This window comes from Lactuca serriola, chromosome 5 (genome assembly GCF_051521515.1).
Source record: "Lactuca serriola cultivar US96UC23 chromosome 5, Lser_US96UC23_V15, whole genome shotgun sequence".
Lineage (NCBI taxonomy): Eukaryota > Viridiplantae > Streptophyta > Magnoliopsida > Asterales > Asteraceae > Lactuca > Lactuca serriola.
Window position 1 is genome coordinate 310,982,645 of NC_136412.1, and position 18,179 is coordinate 311,000,823.

The following is an 18,179-nucleotide window of genomic DNA, read 5'->3' on the forward strand; positions in this document are numbered from 1 at the left end:
CAATGCTACTATCACCTAATCAATGTGTCGTTTAGCCACACACGCTCCATTGATCTATGACAAACATCGAGTCACCCTTCGCTACCAATGTCATCCCCCAAATTAGTGTGCCGGTTAACCACACACGCTCCACTAACGTTTGACAGGGGTACGAAGTGTAATTCTATGGATTAGCATACAATTTCACATTTTTTCTAAAGTAACTATGATTTGGGAATTTGAAAAAGCATTTAGTTACTTTGTACTTCATTATACTTATAATGGAAGGTTTCTGTCCTATCATACCCGTTCGGCTAACGACCCTCCACTAGTCAAGAGTGCGGTGGGTAAGAGTGGATACCCATTCAATCGCCATTTTATAGGCAATTTCCTTAAACACCCCTTATAGACCAACTTCGTGAATGAGGCCTACTAACGGTAAGATTGCCTGTTTACTCATATATAATACTAGACTTTTAATGTTATATATAGTATATGGTGTATTTTACACTTTTAAAATACTAGGTGGTTTAACTTAGTAAATTATACTTTTAATTTAATTAAATGTAAACCAAAAACTTTATGGGTTTATTAAATCACTTTTAATTATACACTTTAATTAATTAACAAAACCATAAGGGTGTGATTCGAACTTTTCAAATTACTAGGGTTTTAGAATTTAACATTTCAAAACTAAACTTATAATCAACTTTTAAATTCCAAAACTTGAGGGCAAGTTTTGAAACATTTCAAAACATTAGGGATCAAATAACAAATAATTCAAATTAAACAATTAATTTCATAATTATCTACATTTGACCTAATCTTATTTTAGTCATTAGATAATTACCAAATAACTTTAAATAATCCATATTTATCACATAAACAACCAATATTTAAAAGATTTGAAATTATCTATTGTTTTGGCAAGGATAAACATATAATTAAGATAAAATTCGGATTTTAGCTTCATAAAACAATTTAAGCATCAAATCCAAGTCAAAACAGCAGCTAAATCCCGAAATACCCTCTGCCTGACGCACTGACTCGCCGAGTCAGACCTGGACTCGCCGAGTAGGGCCAACTCGCCGAGTCCAGATACTGACTCGCCGAGTTGTGTTGGGCAGAGGCAAAAAAAACTCGTTTTTAAGCAAACAAAACAGTTAAGCATCACATACAACTGAAACCAATCAAGGCTCTGATACCACTGATGGGTTTTATGCATAAGAAACAATCCTATGTGCTTATACAAACCCTAATGCTTGGATCTAGGTTTCTCTATTGTACATGCTTTGAATCCAAGACTAATAAACGTAGATCTAACATATTATAAACTGAATTAGGGTTTAGAGAATTACCTTTGATTTTTATATAGCAATAACAATCAATTCCTTGCTTGGATTGGCCTTAGAAAGCTTAGTGCCTCAAGTGCTGCACCTCTAATGGAGTCACAAACACCTTATGTAACTTGGATGAAGAGGATAAGAAAGGAGGCTGCCAAAAACGACTAGAAACCCTAGAGAATCAGTTGTCCACGTTTTTGGGGCCTAAGGGGTCCTTTATATACTTGTGTGGGTTGCTAGGGTTTCAGTCAAAACCCTAATGGACAGCTTAAACTCTAAGCAGCCCATGGAACCTTCTGGATAAGGCCATGGACGAAAATATGATGGGATCCCATCATAATTTCGTTCACCCCTTGTTCCTTTAGCATTCCTTAGCCCAATAACTCAATTATCCAATAATTGCAGTCCAGACCCCTAAATTTAATTAATCTCTTTTAGCCACAAAATTAATTCTTGACTAATTTTAATTAAACAATATGATTTCCCCTTTAATATATTATTCTCATAATATATTAATAAATCATATTTAAACCTCTCTCTCCTTAATTCATCCTACATATTGCTATGGTGAAGGCAACCCAAAAGGACCATGCTCATAATCGGTTCAAGTACATACCAAAATAGTTATGGACTTAGACACTAATCCAACACAAGATGTATTGGGATTTGCGACTTAGTTATTGATGGTCGTGTATGAAGAGAGAGATAACTTGGTATGTTGAGAGGTGTTTCACCTGTCGGATGGTCAAGGACGAGCACCATAGGCCGCATGACAACCTTTAACCTTTGGAGGTTCCCATGTGGAAATGGGAACAGATCACCATGGATTTCATCACCAAGTTACCTTAGACGACCAAGGGGTTTGATGAGATTTGGGTAATAGTGGATCGTCTGACCAATAGTGCCTATTTTCTAACTATTCAGAAGAGCTCCTCGGCCGAGAAATTGGCCGATGTTTATGTGCGTAAGATTGTCACTCGGCACAGTGTTCCAATTTCAATTGTATCTGATCGAGATGTGCAGTTCACTTCTTAGTGTTGGCAGAGGTTCCATGAGGAACTGGATACGAGGTTTCACTTTAGCACTGCTTATCATCCGCAAACTGATGACCAGAGAGAGAGAACCATTCAAACGGTCGAGGATATGTTGCGAGCCTGTGTGACCTATTTCGATGGGAGTCGGGACTCTAAACTGTCCCTAGCTGAATTTTCATAAAACAACTATCACTATAGTATAGGTGCACCACCATTTGGGCTTCTCTGTGGGAGGAAATATTGTACCCCGGTCTGTTGGGGAGAGGTCGGTCACATGGTCATGGGGAAAACAAAAGTGGTTCTTCAGATGACAGATCTTAATCAATAGATCAGACAGTGACTACATACAACACAGAGTCGACATAAGAGTTTATGACGACTAGCGTCGATCCGAGTTGGAATTTCAGGTTGGCGACGTGGTTCTACTAAAAGTATCACCGTGTAAAGGTATAATACGCTTTAGGAAGAGGGGAAAGTTGGGGACCATGTATTTTGAGCTGTTTCGAGTGATTGCCAGGGTTGGCAGGGTAGCTTATCGGTTGGATTTTCTTGAGGAGCCAGTCGGATTCACAACACCTTCCATGTTTCTTAGCTTCGGAAGTGTGTGGTTGATGATTCAACGGTTGTTCCCTTAGATGATATTCACGTTGATGATCGCCTGAATTATGTTGAGAGACCAGTGGTGATCTTGGATAAGAAGACGAAGGCATTGTGCAACAAGGTGGTATCTTTGGTCAAGGTCTAATGGCAGCATCGGAAGGGTTCCGAATGGACTTGGGAACCCGAGACGGAGATGTGAGAGCACTACCCTTGTAACGACGTGAAAAATTAAAACAATTTTGTCATTTTTCAAACATATCATATCTCATATAAATCATTTCAAAACTCAAGTGTATCGAATGTTATCACAGTAAAACATATCCCATAATCTCAATTACAAAATCCTCTGTCAGTGTGTACAAATCATGTCGGCGCCTTCCCGCGATCCTCGCTAGTACCTGAAACACAAATCACATAACACGGTAAGCATAAATGCTCAGTGAGTTCCCCAAAATACTACATTCACATATTAGCCTTTCGAGGCTATAGCATCGCATGACCTTCCGGTCAATGTGTCTTAGTGGGACCTTCCGGTCCCATAACTCTGGTAGACCTTCCGGCCCTGCCTTGCCTTCCGACCCTAACTCTGTTTGCCTTCCGACCCAATTCATTCAACATATAAATATCACAGTAAACATCTCACATAAGTCACATAACTCATACAAATACATAAGACCTTCCGGTCACACATAGTTACCATTCTAGGTAAAGTATAGTGAGAAGACTCACCTCGGGTAATCTCGGAAAGTCTCGAACTCGAAATATTGATCTAGCCTCTGCCTCTGCCAAATCACATAAAGTAATTTATCTCTAATTAACAACGATTCTCATAGGATAGACTAATCCCTTCCTATAATGTCTCAGAAGTGGAAAATACCATTTTACCCCTCCAATGGTCCAAATGTCCAAATGTTGACCAAACCCTAAAAGTCAACTCCAGTCAACGGTCCAACTTTGACCAGACTCGTCGAGTGCACTCGGGGTGACTCGGCGAGTTCATGCATGTCCTCTAAATCCTCCTAAGGCATCACTCGACTCGTCGAGTTAACCTTTCACTCGGCAGGTTACCACTGATCACGAATCGCAGAACAACACGATCCGACTCGTTGAGTCCTCTCATGGACTCGACGAGTTTCCTCCATGACAATGCTCAAACGACCTTCTGAGGTCAGATCTGTTTCTCTAACTTATAGATCCGACCTTCTAACACCCAAAAATCACGTAAAGGTCTGAACTTGGTGTCCATGCATGGTGTATCTTGCATTATATACCATAGAAACTCCATTAATGCTTCCTAGCTTCAAAACCCTATGATTACTCGACTACAGCTTCATACTCTCTGGTTCTCTGGACCTAGAAAGGTCCAGATCTATAACACAACTAGGAAGAGGGATTTGATGCATTCAAGACCCCAAAAATGAAGTGATCTAATCCCTAACCCCAAAAATGGAATCTACACAATAGGGAAGAAGAGGGGTTCAATTTGGTACCTCAAAATGAAGCTCCTTGCTTGACTAACTCAGAACACAAACCTCCTCTGGTCCTTCTTGCTGGAACTCTTCTCCTCCTTTGCAAAATCACACAAAATAACTCAAGATAGCTCTTCCTCTCACTCTACACACTCGAACTCACTAGGGTTCTCTCTTCTGGAAAGGTAGCCGCAATTGAAGGCCATAAGTGCCTTTAAATAGGGACCAGGACCAAAGATTTAGGGATTCTGCCAACAACGCGGACTCGTCGAGTCGACTCTCCGACTCGTCGAGTCCATTCATTAATTCGACATCAGTCGCGATCCTACTCGACGAGTTTAGGCGTCAACTCGTTGAGTCCCTCTTCTCATCTCAAAAACAAATATTTAAATTATGATACCTAGAAATCCGGATGTTACAACCCTAAGGTATTCGCGGCAGCGGACTTCGAGTCTGATTCAAGTGGGGGAGAATTGTAACATTCATAATCCTGGCAAATTACATTTTTGACCCTTATGCATGAAATTTATTGCAAAATTAGTCCCATGGTGGATTAATGAGGAAGATGCCTTTTAGCCTTGTACACTAGGCATATGTGGCCGAAGGCCAAACCCTAGTTTTTAGGTTTTGGACCCTATTTAAGCATCATTAACTCCCCGGACTCCTTCCCTCATCAGCCTCCAGCACCATTTCGTATATTGCAAACCCTTATCCACCTTTGTGAGCATTTTGAGCATTGGAGTGTGTTTTTGGTGTTCTTGAAAGTGGAAGAAGGAAGTGGATTCACCTTAGAAGCTCAAGACCTCTTTGGATCCAGAAGCATCTTGCCCTTAAGCTTTGTGTAAAGGTATAAAGCTCTGAACTTGTTGGTTATTTCATTAGATCGTGGTAGTTATGGAGTTTTGTGGTTTTTAGCCACATACTCTTGGTTTATTTGAGTATGAGCTACTCTAGACCAAATGTGTTGTCCTTTTGGACGTTTTAGAGTGTCTAGAGTGATAGAAATGTGATCTTGGCCCTTCTAGTCCTTCCATGCAAAGGTTATAATGTCTTATTGGGTTAAGAAGATAGGGTTTTAAGGTTTGGGCACTTAATAGCCGTGCAAGATCATAAAGTTGGAAACTTTATGGTTTAGAACACTATTTGGGACTAGATATGGGTTTTGGAACGAAAAGACTTATTAGATTAAGCTCTTATTAGAAGGAAAGGTTGGTAGAAGAGTATGTTGGGCGTACTTTTGAGTACGATGCGCGCCTGCATGTACCCCCTTAAGCCTCCATATCTAGATTGTGTGTACGCTAAGCGTACATGCTGAGTACGCTGGGCGTACTCAACCTGAGTCAACTCGGTTGACTTTTTGACCTTTGACTTTGACCTAGGGGTATTTTGGGTATTTTGAGCTGTAGTCTAAGGTTTGGTCATTGTTTGTTGTAAAGGTGATTGGTAGAGTTGTATTCAGAGCGATGTGTTGTTCAACTATTTCGTTAGACTGTGAGGTGAGTTTTCCTCACTGTACTTGTGGGTCGATGACACCAATACCGACCCACTGGATTATGTATCCTGGTATACTATATTGATGTTATGTTGAGTATGTATTATACTGGTAGATCTATATGACTATATGTTTGTTGGTTATATGTTATGTGTTGCATATGTCGACATAGTGTGGTTGGGTTGAGGATGTATTACTTTGTGTTGTAAGCCAACAAACTTGGACATTCTAACCGGAAGGTTGTGGGCCAGGGGTAATCCAACCAGGAGGTTGTGGACCTAGTATGTGTTTTGTATATGTTCTGTTGTGTGGTATTTTGGGGGAAGTCGGTAAGTTTTGACTTACATTTTAAGTTTTATGATTCAAGTACATGATCGGGGAAAGCAAAGACGTAATCGTGCACATCCTCCTGATTTATGATATTTGATTTTGGGACACGCTGATATGTGATTATTATCTTTGGAAACAATGTTTTGTTTGAAGGTTGTGGGCCAGGGGTAATCCAACCAGGAGGTTGTGGACCTAGTATGTGTTTTGTATATGTTCTGTTGTGTGGTATTTTGGGGGAAGTCGGTAAGTTTTGACTTACATTTTAAGTTTTATGATTCAAGTACATGATCGGGGGAAAGCAAAGACGTAATCGTGCACATCCTCCTGATTTATGATATTTGATTTTGGGACACGCTGATATGTGATTATTATCTTTGGAAACAATGTTTTGCAAACAATTGTAGCTTTTAGTTGGATTTTAAAAATGGAAATTTTATCTCGGTTTTTGGGAAGTTACATGATCGTTACTATAGCTTGCATTTATGATTACATAGACAATTAGAGAGAACAAGTCATATGATTAAAATCAAAATCCTAAGCATGTTTAAAAATCTAAACTTGTTCAACATTACTTCATCGTTTTTGTTGCACTTTGCAACATATGTTTCTTCTAAGTTACGTTGTAGACGAACTATGATATTGTCATTAAAATACACATCATCATTAAACTGATTCGAAACAAAAAAAAAAAAAAAAAGACAAAAGGGAGGGCATGAACATATTCTTTTAATGTGAAATAGGTATAGAGACATTTTACAACTATGAATAGAAGCATAAGAGAAACAGAATACAAATTGTTGCATTACAGGTTTCTGTTATTTGGAATCGCTTGGTAATATCGAACTTTGTTTTCCCGATAACTGAATAAGAGTCAAATGCATAACTGATAACCAGACCGAAATACCTTATGCGGTACCAACCGTACCGATTCCGATCAGTTTTTTCGGTCCAAACACACATTATTAACACCAACAACATTATGAAAGAACAAAAAATTGTATCTTACATGACAAAATAATATATATGTGCACGTATTTCTTCAACAAACACCTTCAATTACCCAACTTTTTGTCTCACTCTTGAAACTATACCACCCTGTAAGCCTTCATTTCCTATTAAACCCCATTTTACGTTAATAATTACTTGCAAAAAGCCAAGGTTTCCAGCTCCATTGAGGTACGCAAAGTTGGTTTTTTAGCTTCTCAAGACATAACGTTGCTAAACGGGGGTAAAAATGTTTTTAACATGACACGTTTGATGTCACATCAGCTTGGTAACCGCTGAGAATGGTGAATTCTGCTAAACGACGGATGCATGCAACAAATCTTGAAAACTTCCAGGTTAGGTATAAAAATGATTTAGTGTAAAACTGTAATTTTTAAAAAAACTTATGGGTGTTTATGTAATTTTGTATTTATTTATTTATTTAACGGGAGTATGATTGAATTTGGTTATTTTATTACATTAGAGTATATAATTAATCACTTGTGTTCTAAGATTGCTGGTTTCTCTGGAATAAATGTTTTGTTATGGAAGAAAATGGTGAACATATGTTGCTTCTGCTTCTGCTGCATGGAAGAAGAGCCTAAATCCATCTTACCAGCCCCATGATTCTTCCCCCTTTTCAAAATTTTGCATCTCTGGTTAGTTTTTCCTCCAATTCGGTTTGTATCATCAATTCCTCATTCAACGCCGATTATCTTGAATTAGGAAGGTCGAATAGAATTCATGAACTTTAGTTCGAATTCCGCTAACAAATCATACAGATTTGAGTTGTTTCTCTTTCGAATTTTCAATCGCAGGTAAGGAGTCGCGGATTTCGATTGTTTAGAGGAAAAGGGATCGATTTTTCCATTTCGGAATTTGAAATTCATCTCTTCGAAGAAATTGATTAGTGTATATAGGTTAGGGTTTTATCTATGGGGACTCGAACCATGGGATCGCATGGTGGTGGTGGTGGAAATGGTGGAACCCAACATCCTAAATCCGACGGATTGTCAAAACAAGGCCCTTTGTATAACCTAACATTGGATGAGGTTCAACAACAATTAGGGGATTTAGGGAAACCTTTGAGTAGTATGAATCTCGATGAGCTTCTCAAGAATGTTTGGAGTGCTGAAGCTGAATCTAATCAAGGTCCTGTACATCAACACACATCATCCATGCCAGATCTTAGCAAGAAAACTGTTGATGAATTATGGCAAGATATCCAAAAGAAGAAGAATACTACTCATAGTAGCGTTAGTAATGATAACAATCTTGAAAGGAAAACTACACGAGAGAAACAACCAACCCTTGGTGAGATGACACTGGAGGATTTCTTGGCCAAAGCAGGGATTGTTGCAGAATCTTCTCACGAGAAGAAGAAGAAGAATCCAGTTTCTGTTGCAGGAGTTGAATCAATTCCATTGCCCCAACAAAATATCAATCCACAACAGGCACAATGGATGCAGCAGTATCAGATCCAGCCAATTCAACAGCAGCCACAACATGTGTTTATGCCAGGTCATCATCAAGTTCAACAGCCACTTCCTATGGAGACTGCTTATTCTGATACTCAGATGACAATGTCTCCATTGATGGGTACTCTTTCTGATACACAAATTCCTGGCAAGAAAAGAGTTGCATCTGGAGATGTGATGGAGAAGACTGTGGAAAGAAGGCAAAAAAGAATGATCAAGAACAGGGAATCTGCTGCACGTTCACGAGCAAGAAAACAGGTATGCTTTCCAAATTTATATTTATTTTTAATCCTAGAAATACTATCATGTTATAAGAAAGTTCTATAAACTTAAATAGGCTTATACCCATGAACTGGAGAACAAAGTTTCACGTTTGGAAGAGGAAAATGAAAGACTCAGAAGAGAGCAGGTATCTCTTTTTTTTTTTTTAGAAAAGAAAACTAGAATTTAATCAAAATCATGAATATGTGCGAATTTTTTTTTTTGTTGATTATTTTAATATCTGTTTGCAGGAGGCAGAGAACGTTTTGCCATGTGTACCTCCTCCTGAACCAAAGTATCAACTCAGAAGAACAACCTCAGCTTCTTTTTAACACTCTTCATGTCAAACATTATATGTACAAACAAACAAACCTTCATGTCTTTCTCCTATTGGGACTACTTCAGATTTCATGTTTCATGTTTGCTAGTCTTAGTTTTTAGTTTTCTTTTTCATCAAAGTATCATATTTATATGTCATGGATATGTAACTTCAACAAGACTTTTGGGCGTATCTAGTAGTGTTGAGTTATATAAATTTTTTTTGAAAGAAAATTGGACAATGAAGAAATTGAATTTGATTCATATTGTGGGAAAGGAAAAAAAGGTCATATTACAAAAATTCATCAAACATTAGAAACATATGAATTATAAGGCTGGGAATAACTTGTTAAGTTTCCATGGAAGTTTATAAAACTCATCACTTCGAACATCTTTTCCATACACTGTAAACTTCTCCCACCAATCTTTCCCATTCTCGTTTTTCCCATGAGTAATCGTGCAGTCCAATATCATTGCAATCATCACTGCAACACTTGCATGTGACATCAACACCACCGATACCATGTTATCAAACTGCAAACCAAATTATATGCACTGTTAACTGATACTGATATCAATTGGCCTATGTAAATGTAAAAGATATGAAGTCAAACATACCCATCTTGCATGAGTGTGCATGGGGCCATGATTGGAGACCCAATGTTCTCGAAAGAACTGTGGAAGTGAAAGTCCAAGGGAGAAAGAAAGGCCTAATATGATTTTGGTCCTGAAACTGTTGAGATTACAGAACTGCAAGTGGCCTAGACCTACAGAAGCTGCATTCAAATTTAACAATAACTTGTATTAATTAATTGATGATAAATAATTGGATATGAAAATGTATAGTAGTGATGAATTAGGAAGTGGGACATACATACACAACCAAACAAGATGCAGTATAAAGCTGCAAAGATTGGTAAAGGTATTGAAGCAAAAAAAGCTCCAAACTTTCCTGTTGAATGGAAAACAACTATCAGTTAATTAGTCTGAAAGCAAATTTTGATGAAAGGAAAGAAGGTGGGGATACCAAAGACTGAGAAGAAGATCATGAAAGCAGCTGATATTTGAATCACACGTCGACTCCCAACTCTAGTTAAAGCCAATGCACCAGAATTTTCACTACAAATCATGGGATTTTGTGCTTCATAAAAGGAAAAAATGGCTAAATACTGTTAATATGGAAGTTCACAAGATCATTAAGTTGTTGTCATTACATGGATGCAGCAAATCCAGTAACATTTCCACACATGCCACCGATGAAAGTCCCTACTCCCTAACAACAACAAAAAATTGTGTTATTTTTATTATTTAAGTATTATTTTAGTTTTATTTTAATCTCAATTAAATTTGTAATGCGTATATATATATACCAGCCAGCCAATACCACGGCTCAAAACAGAAGGTGGCACAGGAGTGGCGCTTCCATATCTTGCTGATGCACTAAACGAGCCTGTTGACTACACATGAAGAAAAAGATTAATTTTTCCAATGCATGCATTTAGGAAATTAAAAAAATAATAAATTAAAGACATAGGTAGAGGAGATCTAGAATTTAATTAAACCTCAATGGAAGAGACGAAAGAAGCAACTATCATGGTGATAACTTCACCAACATCAAAAGTAGGAGTACCCCATTGAAATGGATAAGGAACATAGATCCTGTGTAGTTACTAGTTAGTCATTTATAACAATAACATCACTAAGAAATACAACGCAAGTTTTGAATAAAAGTATACCAAGGAGCTCCATGTATGAGTCCAGAATGATCTGTTCGACAAGTGTTTAAAGTGTCTGTAGATTTGTTGTATGCACCACTCCATGTCAAAATTCCAGCACATGTCCATGCAATCGACACAGAAAACAACACTACAAAACGATCACATATTGGCTTCTTGGAGGTCATATATGGAGGAAGATACTACAAAAAGTCAATAATATGATCATGCATATATACAAAGTTAGTTTGACTTTCTTTATATTAATAACTAAATATTATCACTGATTTCTCCAGAACTAGAACTTGCCTGTGAGATGAGGACTATCAACACCAACTCCCCAAGCCCGATTTCTATGCATTTTCCCAACTAAAACAAGAAAAAGTAAAATTATAATAATAATAATAATAATAATAAAGTTATTTTCTTTCTTTCATCCCAATTATTATCTTTTTGAGAACTAGAAATGGATCTTACCATGGGAAAAGCAAGGTGGTATAGGCCAAGTCCAGTGAAAGTAACAAGAGGAACAACCGAAAGAGGGCTAAGATACCTATACATACATAACACATATATAGTTAATATAAACAAACATACAATAAGTAAATTGAGTAATTAACATCAAACACTTTACTTTACAACGTTTCTCCACAAACCAAGGAATCCAAGAATCATCTGGAAAGCTGAGGCGATGACAAGAGCACCTTGTATTCCTCTCATCGTCTGTGCAAATCTCTTTTTCCAACACACCAAATAAACTAAACCATTAGAATTGAAGAAGAAGAAGAAAAAAAACAGTCAATATGTTTGATAAGATGATGTACCTGATGAGGTTCTTGATACATACGATATCTTTTAGCATGAATTATGGAGATTACAGGGACTAAAAACGCATGTGATCCACCAACAACAGATGGCAATCGAGTTCCAAACATGGTTTGCGTTAATGTGTTGAATCCTGAAAGAAAAAGCAGCGTTTGAATCACCCTGGCTTTCTCAGCCTGGATCGATTCATTCAACAAGATTCAAACTTGTAATTTCTTCATTGAATGTAATGTTTCATAATTGATAATCAGATATAAATGGATACTTGTAACTAATTACTTACATTGTCACCACCCATTTGAGAAACTGTCATGGTTGATATCAACACAGTCGTACCCAAAGACAAAACGTAATGTTGGAACCCCAATAACACTGCTTCCTCTACATTTGCAAAAGATATATACAAGAATTATCAGCTATCTTTTTTGAATGTCTAGAATTCTACAGATTTACAAGAAGAGAATGATTACTGACTCCATGGAGGTGGACTATTAACACAATATTGAACACCAGAAAGTTGCTCCATTACTGGGTGTGGTTGCAACTCTTGCTTAGGTGCATTTTGATTATGTCTGGATTCTCCTTGGCCTTGATTTTGTCTTGATTCTCCCTGGCCTTGATTATGTCTGGATTCTCCCTGGCCTTGATTATTAGACATTGTTGTGGCTTAAACAAAGAGACGATGTTTTTGTGTATATAATTGGCTCAAAATGAAGAAGAAATACTCTTGAATTGTTGTGTGTAATTAACTTGAAATTAATGATGAACCAAATTTGTATGAATTTTACCGTTACTGATTCATTAGTATTAAATTCTGAGATATGGAATTGATTGAAATCATAAGAAATTCAGTTACTTTACTGTATATGTTTAGAGGTGATGATTCAAATTTGAACTTCTATCACTTTATAAAATCCAGCAACATCCCATCAACCAATTAATATCAAGTTTATAACTTGCATTTAACATTCTTTATGACATGACAAATAAAATTGGGGTAATTCTAAATGCACGAATTCACTTCCAAATACACACGAATGAATTGATTGTGATATACGACAGTTACTGCTATATATTAAAGGAAAAGATGATTAAAAGTAGAATGACATAACAAGACATAAACAAATGAAAAAAACGTTGCTGCTTTTTGCATTTAGCCCAAAGATCTCCGTGTTTCTTTAATGTTTCTTTGAAAAGCATGTGGCAGTTGAAACTTCAGCATCCCTAGTTTCAGACCACTCTGAAGTAGAAGCTTCGATATGGAAGCTATTGCTGCAACCTACAAGGAAAATGAAAATTAAGCCATATCATGCACACAACAATTATCCAAACAATCAAGTAAACCAGAAACAGAAAATGTAATTCACTGTACTACATTTTTGGTCTGAGTCGCTAAGTTGCTCAATTAGAAGGTCAACCTTTTCATTTTCTTCACTGCTTTTTCAGCCAAATTCTAACTTTTTACCAAACATTAAAATCTCATAAGAAAAAACAAAGAGATTGTATTTCTCAGGAAATTCAAAAGCTGGATAAGCGTAGATCTGATTCATTTATGTTGTTAAATTATTCAAAAATCTCTTTCATAACGCTGCAAATGAAAACTGACAAACCATGTCAATTAATACACTCTAAAAATATAAAAAAAATATTCCACTTACGCTACAAAATCATTATTGACAAATCAAAAAATATGTTATCATCAATTAAAAATAAAAGTCAGCAATGAACCTTATTACCAAATTAAAATACCAGTCAATAAAGTTCAATTCAAATTCTGCCCAAAATGGCATCAATAGAAGGTCCATTTCCTAGATATGTACCTTTTCTGAAATTTTTGTTAGGATTCCATGTTCTTTATCGAATTTGGTGATGGGAATGTTTGTTATAAGCTTTAGGCTGAGTTTTATTATAAAAAATATATATGTTTCTTACTTGCTATTAGTGTGGTGGATTATCTGTAATTTTAAAAAGTTTCTAGAAAAATCAAAAGATTAAAAGTAATTTTCATTCAATTTTTCCCAATAAGCATTGGTGGAGCTTATATATGGCCAGGGGGGGGGGGGGGGCACTATTTTTTTTTAATAATTAGTCCATAAATATTAACATAGTTACATATTATGCCCAAAAACAATAAAGTTTGTCAGTTTTAGGGCTGCACTAATGAAAATTAACTTCAGTTCCACTGATCTTTTTAATCCGATCAAATTCAGTAATAATTGAAGTTCAATTTAACTAATAAAGAATTCAATCATGCGTTATTTTTAGAGTGCTAAATGGATGAATTTGCAAATCCACGATGAAGATGATGTTTAATGACCATCAAATGTTATTCTTAGGTTTGTATTCTACATCAATAACATAACAAAAAATGTGACCCTAAAAATCAAAATCGCTTTCAGATTTCTGAAGTAACCAATCTAGCAATTTTTCTGGAGTCATTGTTAGGTTTCCTTTTCCAATTATCACCCCAAGTGCAAGTCCATCAAAAAAGAAGAACTTAGTAGAAAATATTCTATCTTCAATCCTAGTTATCTCCAAATCCAAACAAATCCATGGAAGACGTATTGGAAAAATTTTGGAGCGCTGCCATTTTTGAAACGCAAATCATTAACAGAAAGAAAATGGAATACATTTTTAATCTACCTTTATATCTTCCAATTTTAACACAATTTTGATCAGAGATTGAAGAACCAACGTTTTGTAAAGAATCAATCATCGGGGAGTCCAAACTCAGTGTTTAAAATTAAAAACGAAAAGGAGATGTGATGAAACAAAAATGAAAAATGAGGCGCAGAGAAAAATGAGGCGATGTGATTTGTGACTCGAGGTTAATGGCCGTTCGGAAGTTACGTTGCGTGGCGTCATCTGTAAATGTAATTTTGGCGAGAGAAAAAACATCACAAACCCATCAAAGCTAGGGTTTCAAAAGAAACGTAAATGAAAATTACAGAATAAGAAGAGCATGAAATCTTACTTGACCATCAATTCCTTCATTGATTTCAATAAATCAATTAAAATCTACCAATTGTTCAAAAAACCCTTTAGACCACCAATACCACGGGAAATTCTTCATCTTCCCCGGCTTGAACTTGCCCCACTTGGAGTATCTCCATTAAGACCCTGCCAAAATAAATAAATAAATAAAACATTAACGATAATGCGTACGACAAACTGAAAAGCAATCGAGACAGAGTGATCTTCAATGGAGAGAGGGTGTTATGTATATACCCTTTATCCTCAAGAAGCGAGGTTGAGTCGATTCAATGCATCATTTTTTGGAAGCCTTGGAAAATTATTTGTTGGCTCACCAGAATCCCTTTGTCGCCGATTTGATAGGCGTCGTTCTGACGTGTTGTCACCAGAATATTGTTGGAGGAGATGGGGAATCAGTAGATCAATTTGTAGAACGTAGGGGTGTTTGGCGCTTTTTTTTTTTTTTTTTTTTTTTAAAAAGAAAAAAAAGTAAAAGATGTTTGGCAAAGCTTGTTTTAAAAGTTATTTCTGAAGTTTTTATAAAGGGAAATTGAATTTTTTGAAAAAGTCAGAAAATCCTGATTTTTTATAACTTTTCCAAAAATGACTTTTGGGCAAAAGCTAAGCCAAACAGTAGACTTTGAAGGAGAAGCGAAGAAAGATTAAGTCGACGTAATGATAAATTGCATAGATCGGCGGGTTGGTCAGGCAGTCGTGTTGGAACCGTGTGATTTTGATTTTAGAGGCAAAAAAAAAAGGTTTTTATAAGGTGGTCGTGTCGATTCATTGCATCATTTTCAGGAAGCGTTGGATAAGATGCATCGATCCACATAAAATCATTTGTTCTTCAACATAACGACGTGTGCTCCTCTTGAAAACCATCGCATGCGCCCTACGCGCTACCACAAAATTAAGGTTTTTATATATAGTAATGATATATATATATATATATTCTGTTGACATTAAAAATAAAATATAGATCTTTAGATTCAACCTCTGCTATGTATTTCACATCTGCCGCTCTAACCTTCCGACGTAACGGCGTGGCAGGCCTAGTATAATCATAAATAATTATACAACGCCACCCATTCCTTTCTCCTCCACCACCATAACCGCCACCGCCACCACCACTACCACCACCCATGACACTAGCCGACCCCACCACTGTCACCTTCGTTACTTATACCACAGCCACCTCTGTCACAACCATCTTTTCTGCCACCGACTGTCATAATCATTTATGATTACTCAAACTGTGAACATATATATATATATATATATATATATATATATATATATATATATAATCATTTATGATTAGGCATATACATATAAACATGTATAATCCTATATGATTATACCTTTATACTATACAATCATTTATGATTAGGCATATCCCATTGCTCCCGGTATGTTGGAGCATTAGAGCGACAAAATGAGAAATATGTGACTGGTATTCAAATTCATGCAATTAATGGTCACTAACTACACAAAATAAGAAGTTAAAGCAATCTAATATCAAATCAAGCAAGTAAGTCTCACGTCGTGAGTTCACTAGATATCCGTGCTCGACAAGGATTCCTGATCCGCGATGTTTATCTTCTGGAATGTCCCAACTCACGTCGTAAGCCTTTAATACTCACGTCGTGAGAGCGTGTTTTTGCTGGATTTTTATTTTTTCAAGTCTTCATCCTCCAAAGTTCCATTCTTTGACGCTTTTAGTCCATTTTCTTCAAAATGTCTTCTATTTGTGAAACATCCCAAAAATATGACCCAAAATTTTCGTTTTCAATTCATTATTAAAATCATAAACCATCAAAAGTCATAAGTGCCTTAGACTCGTTCCTACTGAAGGGAAACTCACCTCGTATAACTGATTGTTGATACTCGAGTGAGGAAATCCTTGTATGAAACTCAAATAGAAACCAAGGTATTAGCTTTATACCTTTAACTAGTCTAAGATGACCCAAGAACTCTAGATCTTCTGCCCTCCTTTGATGTCTTCACTCTTTGCCTTCCTTCTCCTAGCTTCAAACCACACAAATACAAGGAAGAATGGCTCAAGAATGCATAAGATTGATTAGGGTTTCGAGAGTAGGGTTGAGAGGTGATAAAACTGGAAGGGAGGCTAAATATGATGCTTAAATAGGGTGCAAGACCCCGAAAATAGGGTTTCCCTATGGCAGACCTACTAGTTGAGTTTATGCTTGGACTCGCCGAGTTGACTCTTTAAATCTCGCGTCCTTTTTGCCATCTACTCGACGAGTTAGGGCTACCAACTAATCGAGTAGCTCAACTAGAACTATAATAATTTAAATAATTGCATACCAGGAACGAGGCGTTACAATTTGGCTGCAAAATACAATTTAACCTTATAAGTATTATTAGTCCATGCAAATAACCAAAATATTAAATAAAATGTACTTAAATATTGCCTAAAAACATGTATAAATATGACAATATCACTACCCCTGCTACCACCAGTGCCACCGTTATCCTTGCCACCACCTTCATCATCGTTGTCACTACCACCGCCACCACATCCGTCACCTTGTCCACAACCATTGCCACCACTACCACCCCCTGCTATGATTAAGAAAGGTAATTTTGGTATTTCTTAGAAACCATGTAAGTTTTATTTAAGTAAACGGTGGGTAGATGGTAATTCAGTAAAATTACTTAAGTTTTTTCTGGAACATCCTATGGCCATACGAGAAAATAGGTAGAGATAGTTTTAAAAAGATAACGATTGAAACATTTTCCTTTGTTTTTGCTTAATTTTTATATTTTTATATTTATAATGTCACGATATGAACACGAATTCAAATTTTCTCTTTCATAGTGTCTATTATTTTGGACGCAATTACGAGAATTTTTTTACTTTAAAAATCTTATACTAATAAAAGAGTAGTTCTTTTGACAAGTGTCACAATATTAGACCTCCTAATTAATATGATGCCACTTGTCATTCTATTAATTCTCTATTTGAAATTGATTAAACCTCCTGATTAATGTGATTCTATTTGTTTAATATATACTAGGTGTGAGACCCATGTATTACATGGGTTTAATTACAAAAAATATATATAAAATTTTAACAATTTGAAAAGTTTGAATTTATAAGAAAAATGAGAAAATTTGAATTATTAAAATTAATGAGACTTTAATGTATTGAATACATTACATATATAAACTTTTTCTAATAAATACTTTATATATATTAGATTACACATTAAATGTAGAATTTTAATTTAATAAATGAAAAATACAATAAAATGACAAGTGGAAAATAAAAAATTTAAAAATTCTAGAAAATGTCATGTGTCCAAATGAATGAGAAGAGGACATGTGGCAAAAAAAACCTTCATTTATTATAGT

At 36.1% G+C, this 18,179-nt stretch overlaps 2 protein-coding genes and 1 long non-coding RNA gene across 5 annotated transcripts; 1 reads left to right on the plus strand and 2 right to left on the minus strand.

Annotated features, from left to right (window-relative positions):
- Window positions 1-7,726: 7,726 nt before the first annotated feature.
- On the plus strand, window positions 7,727-9,403 carry LOC145054924 (ABSCISIC ACID-INSENSITIVE 5-like protein 2). Of its 2 annotated transcripts, XM_079003190.1 has the most exons (4): window positions 7,728-7,890; window positions 8,050-8,967; window positions 9,047-9,118; window positions 9,222-9,403. In XM_079003190.1, exons 2-4 carry the CDS (start codon window positions 8,167-8,169, stop codon window positions 9,300-9,302), a joined length of 954 nt encoding a protein of 317 aa, XP_078859316.1. In that variant the 5' UTR covers window positions 7,728-7,890; window positions 8,050-8,166; the 3' UTR covers window positions 9,303-9,403. The 2 variants fall into 2 exon arrangements, with proteins under 2 accessions (XP_078859317.1, XP_078859316.1); XM_079003191.1 differs by having other exon boundaries at window positions 7,727-8,967.
- A 125-nt stretch (window positions 9,404-9,528) lies between these two features.
- Window positions 9,529-12,354, minus strand: LOC145054923 (putative nucleobase-ascorbate transporter 10). The gene is made up of 13 exons (XM_079003189.1): window positions 12,303-12,354; window positions 12,112-12,209; window positions 11,828-12,004; window positions 11,638-11,738; window positions 11,481-11,556; window positions 11,313-11,372; window positions 11,025-11,206; window positions 10,851-10,947; window positions 10,659-10,745; window positions 10,503-10,561; window positions 10,316-10,407; window positions 9,907-10,064; window positions 9,529-9,822 (listed from the first exon to the last, which is right to left on the minus strand). The coding sequence occupies exons 1-13, from the start codon at window positions 12,352-12,354 to the stop codon at window positions 9,616-9,618; spliced, it is 1,446 nt and encodes a 481-aa protein (XP_078859315.1). The 3' UTR covers window positions 9,529-9,615.
- A 398-nt stretch (window positions 12,355-12,752) lies between these two features.
- LOC145054925 (uncharacterized) lies at window positions 12,753-15,249 on the minus strand. Of its 2 annotated transcripts, XR_013685009.1 has the most exons (4): window positions 15,057-15,249; window positions 14,803-14,948; window positions 14,472-14,693; window positions 12,753-13,107 (listed from the first exon to the last, which is right to left on the minus strand). It is a non-coding gene; the product is annotated as an uncharacterized LOC145054925 (long non-coding RNA). The 2 variants fall into 2 exon arrangements; XR_013685010.1 differs by lacking the exon at window positions 14,472-14,693 and having other exon boundaries at window positions 15,057-15,241.
- Window positions 15,250-18,179: the final 2,930 nt, after the last annotated feature.

What these genes read in the sequence shown, in the direction of transcription:
- LOC145054924 (XM_079003191.1), top strand. Translation starts at nt 8,167, where the DNA reads ATGGGGACTCGAACCATGGGATCGCATGGTGGTGGTGGTGGAAATGGT. An exon ending in GTTCACGAGCAAGAAAACAG is followed by an intron (nt 8,968 to 9,046) that starts GTATGCTTTCCA and finishes AAACTTAAATAG; the next exon opens with GCTTATACCCATGAACTGGA. An exon ending in AAAGACTCAGAAGAGAGCAG is followed by an intron (nt 9,119 to 9,221) that starts GTATCTCTTTTT and finishes ATCTGTTTGCAG; the next exon opens with GAGGCAGAGAACGTTTTGCC.
- LOC145054923 (XM_079003189.1), bottom strand. Translation starts at nt 12,354, where the DNA reads ATGGAGCAACTTTCTGGTGTTCAATATTGTGTTAATAGTCCACCTCCA. An exon ending in CTCATACATGGAGCTCCTTG is followed by an intron (nt 10,948 to 11,024) that starts GTATACTTTTAT and finishes GTAACTACACAG; the next exon opens with GATCTATGTTCCTTATCCAT. An exon ending in CTTTCGTCTCTTCCATTGAG is followed by an intron (nt 10,746 to 10,850) that starts GTTTAATTAAAT and finishes CTTCATGTGTAG; the next exon opens with TCAACAGGCTCGTTTAGTGC.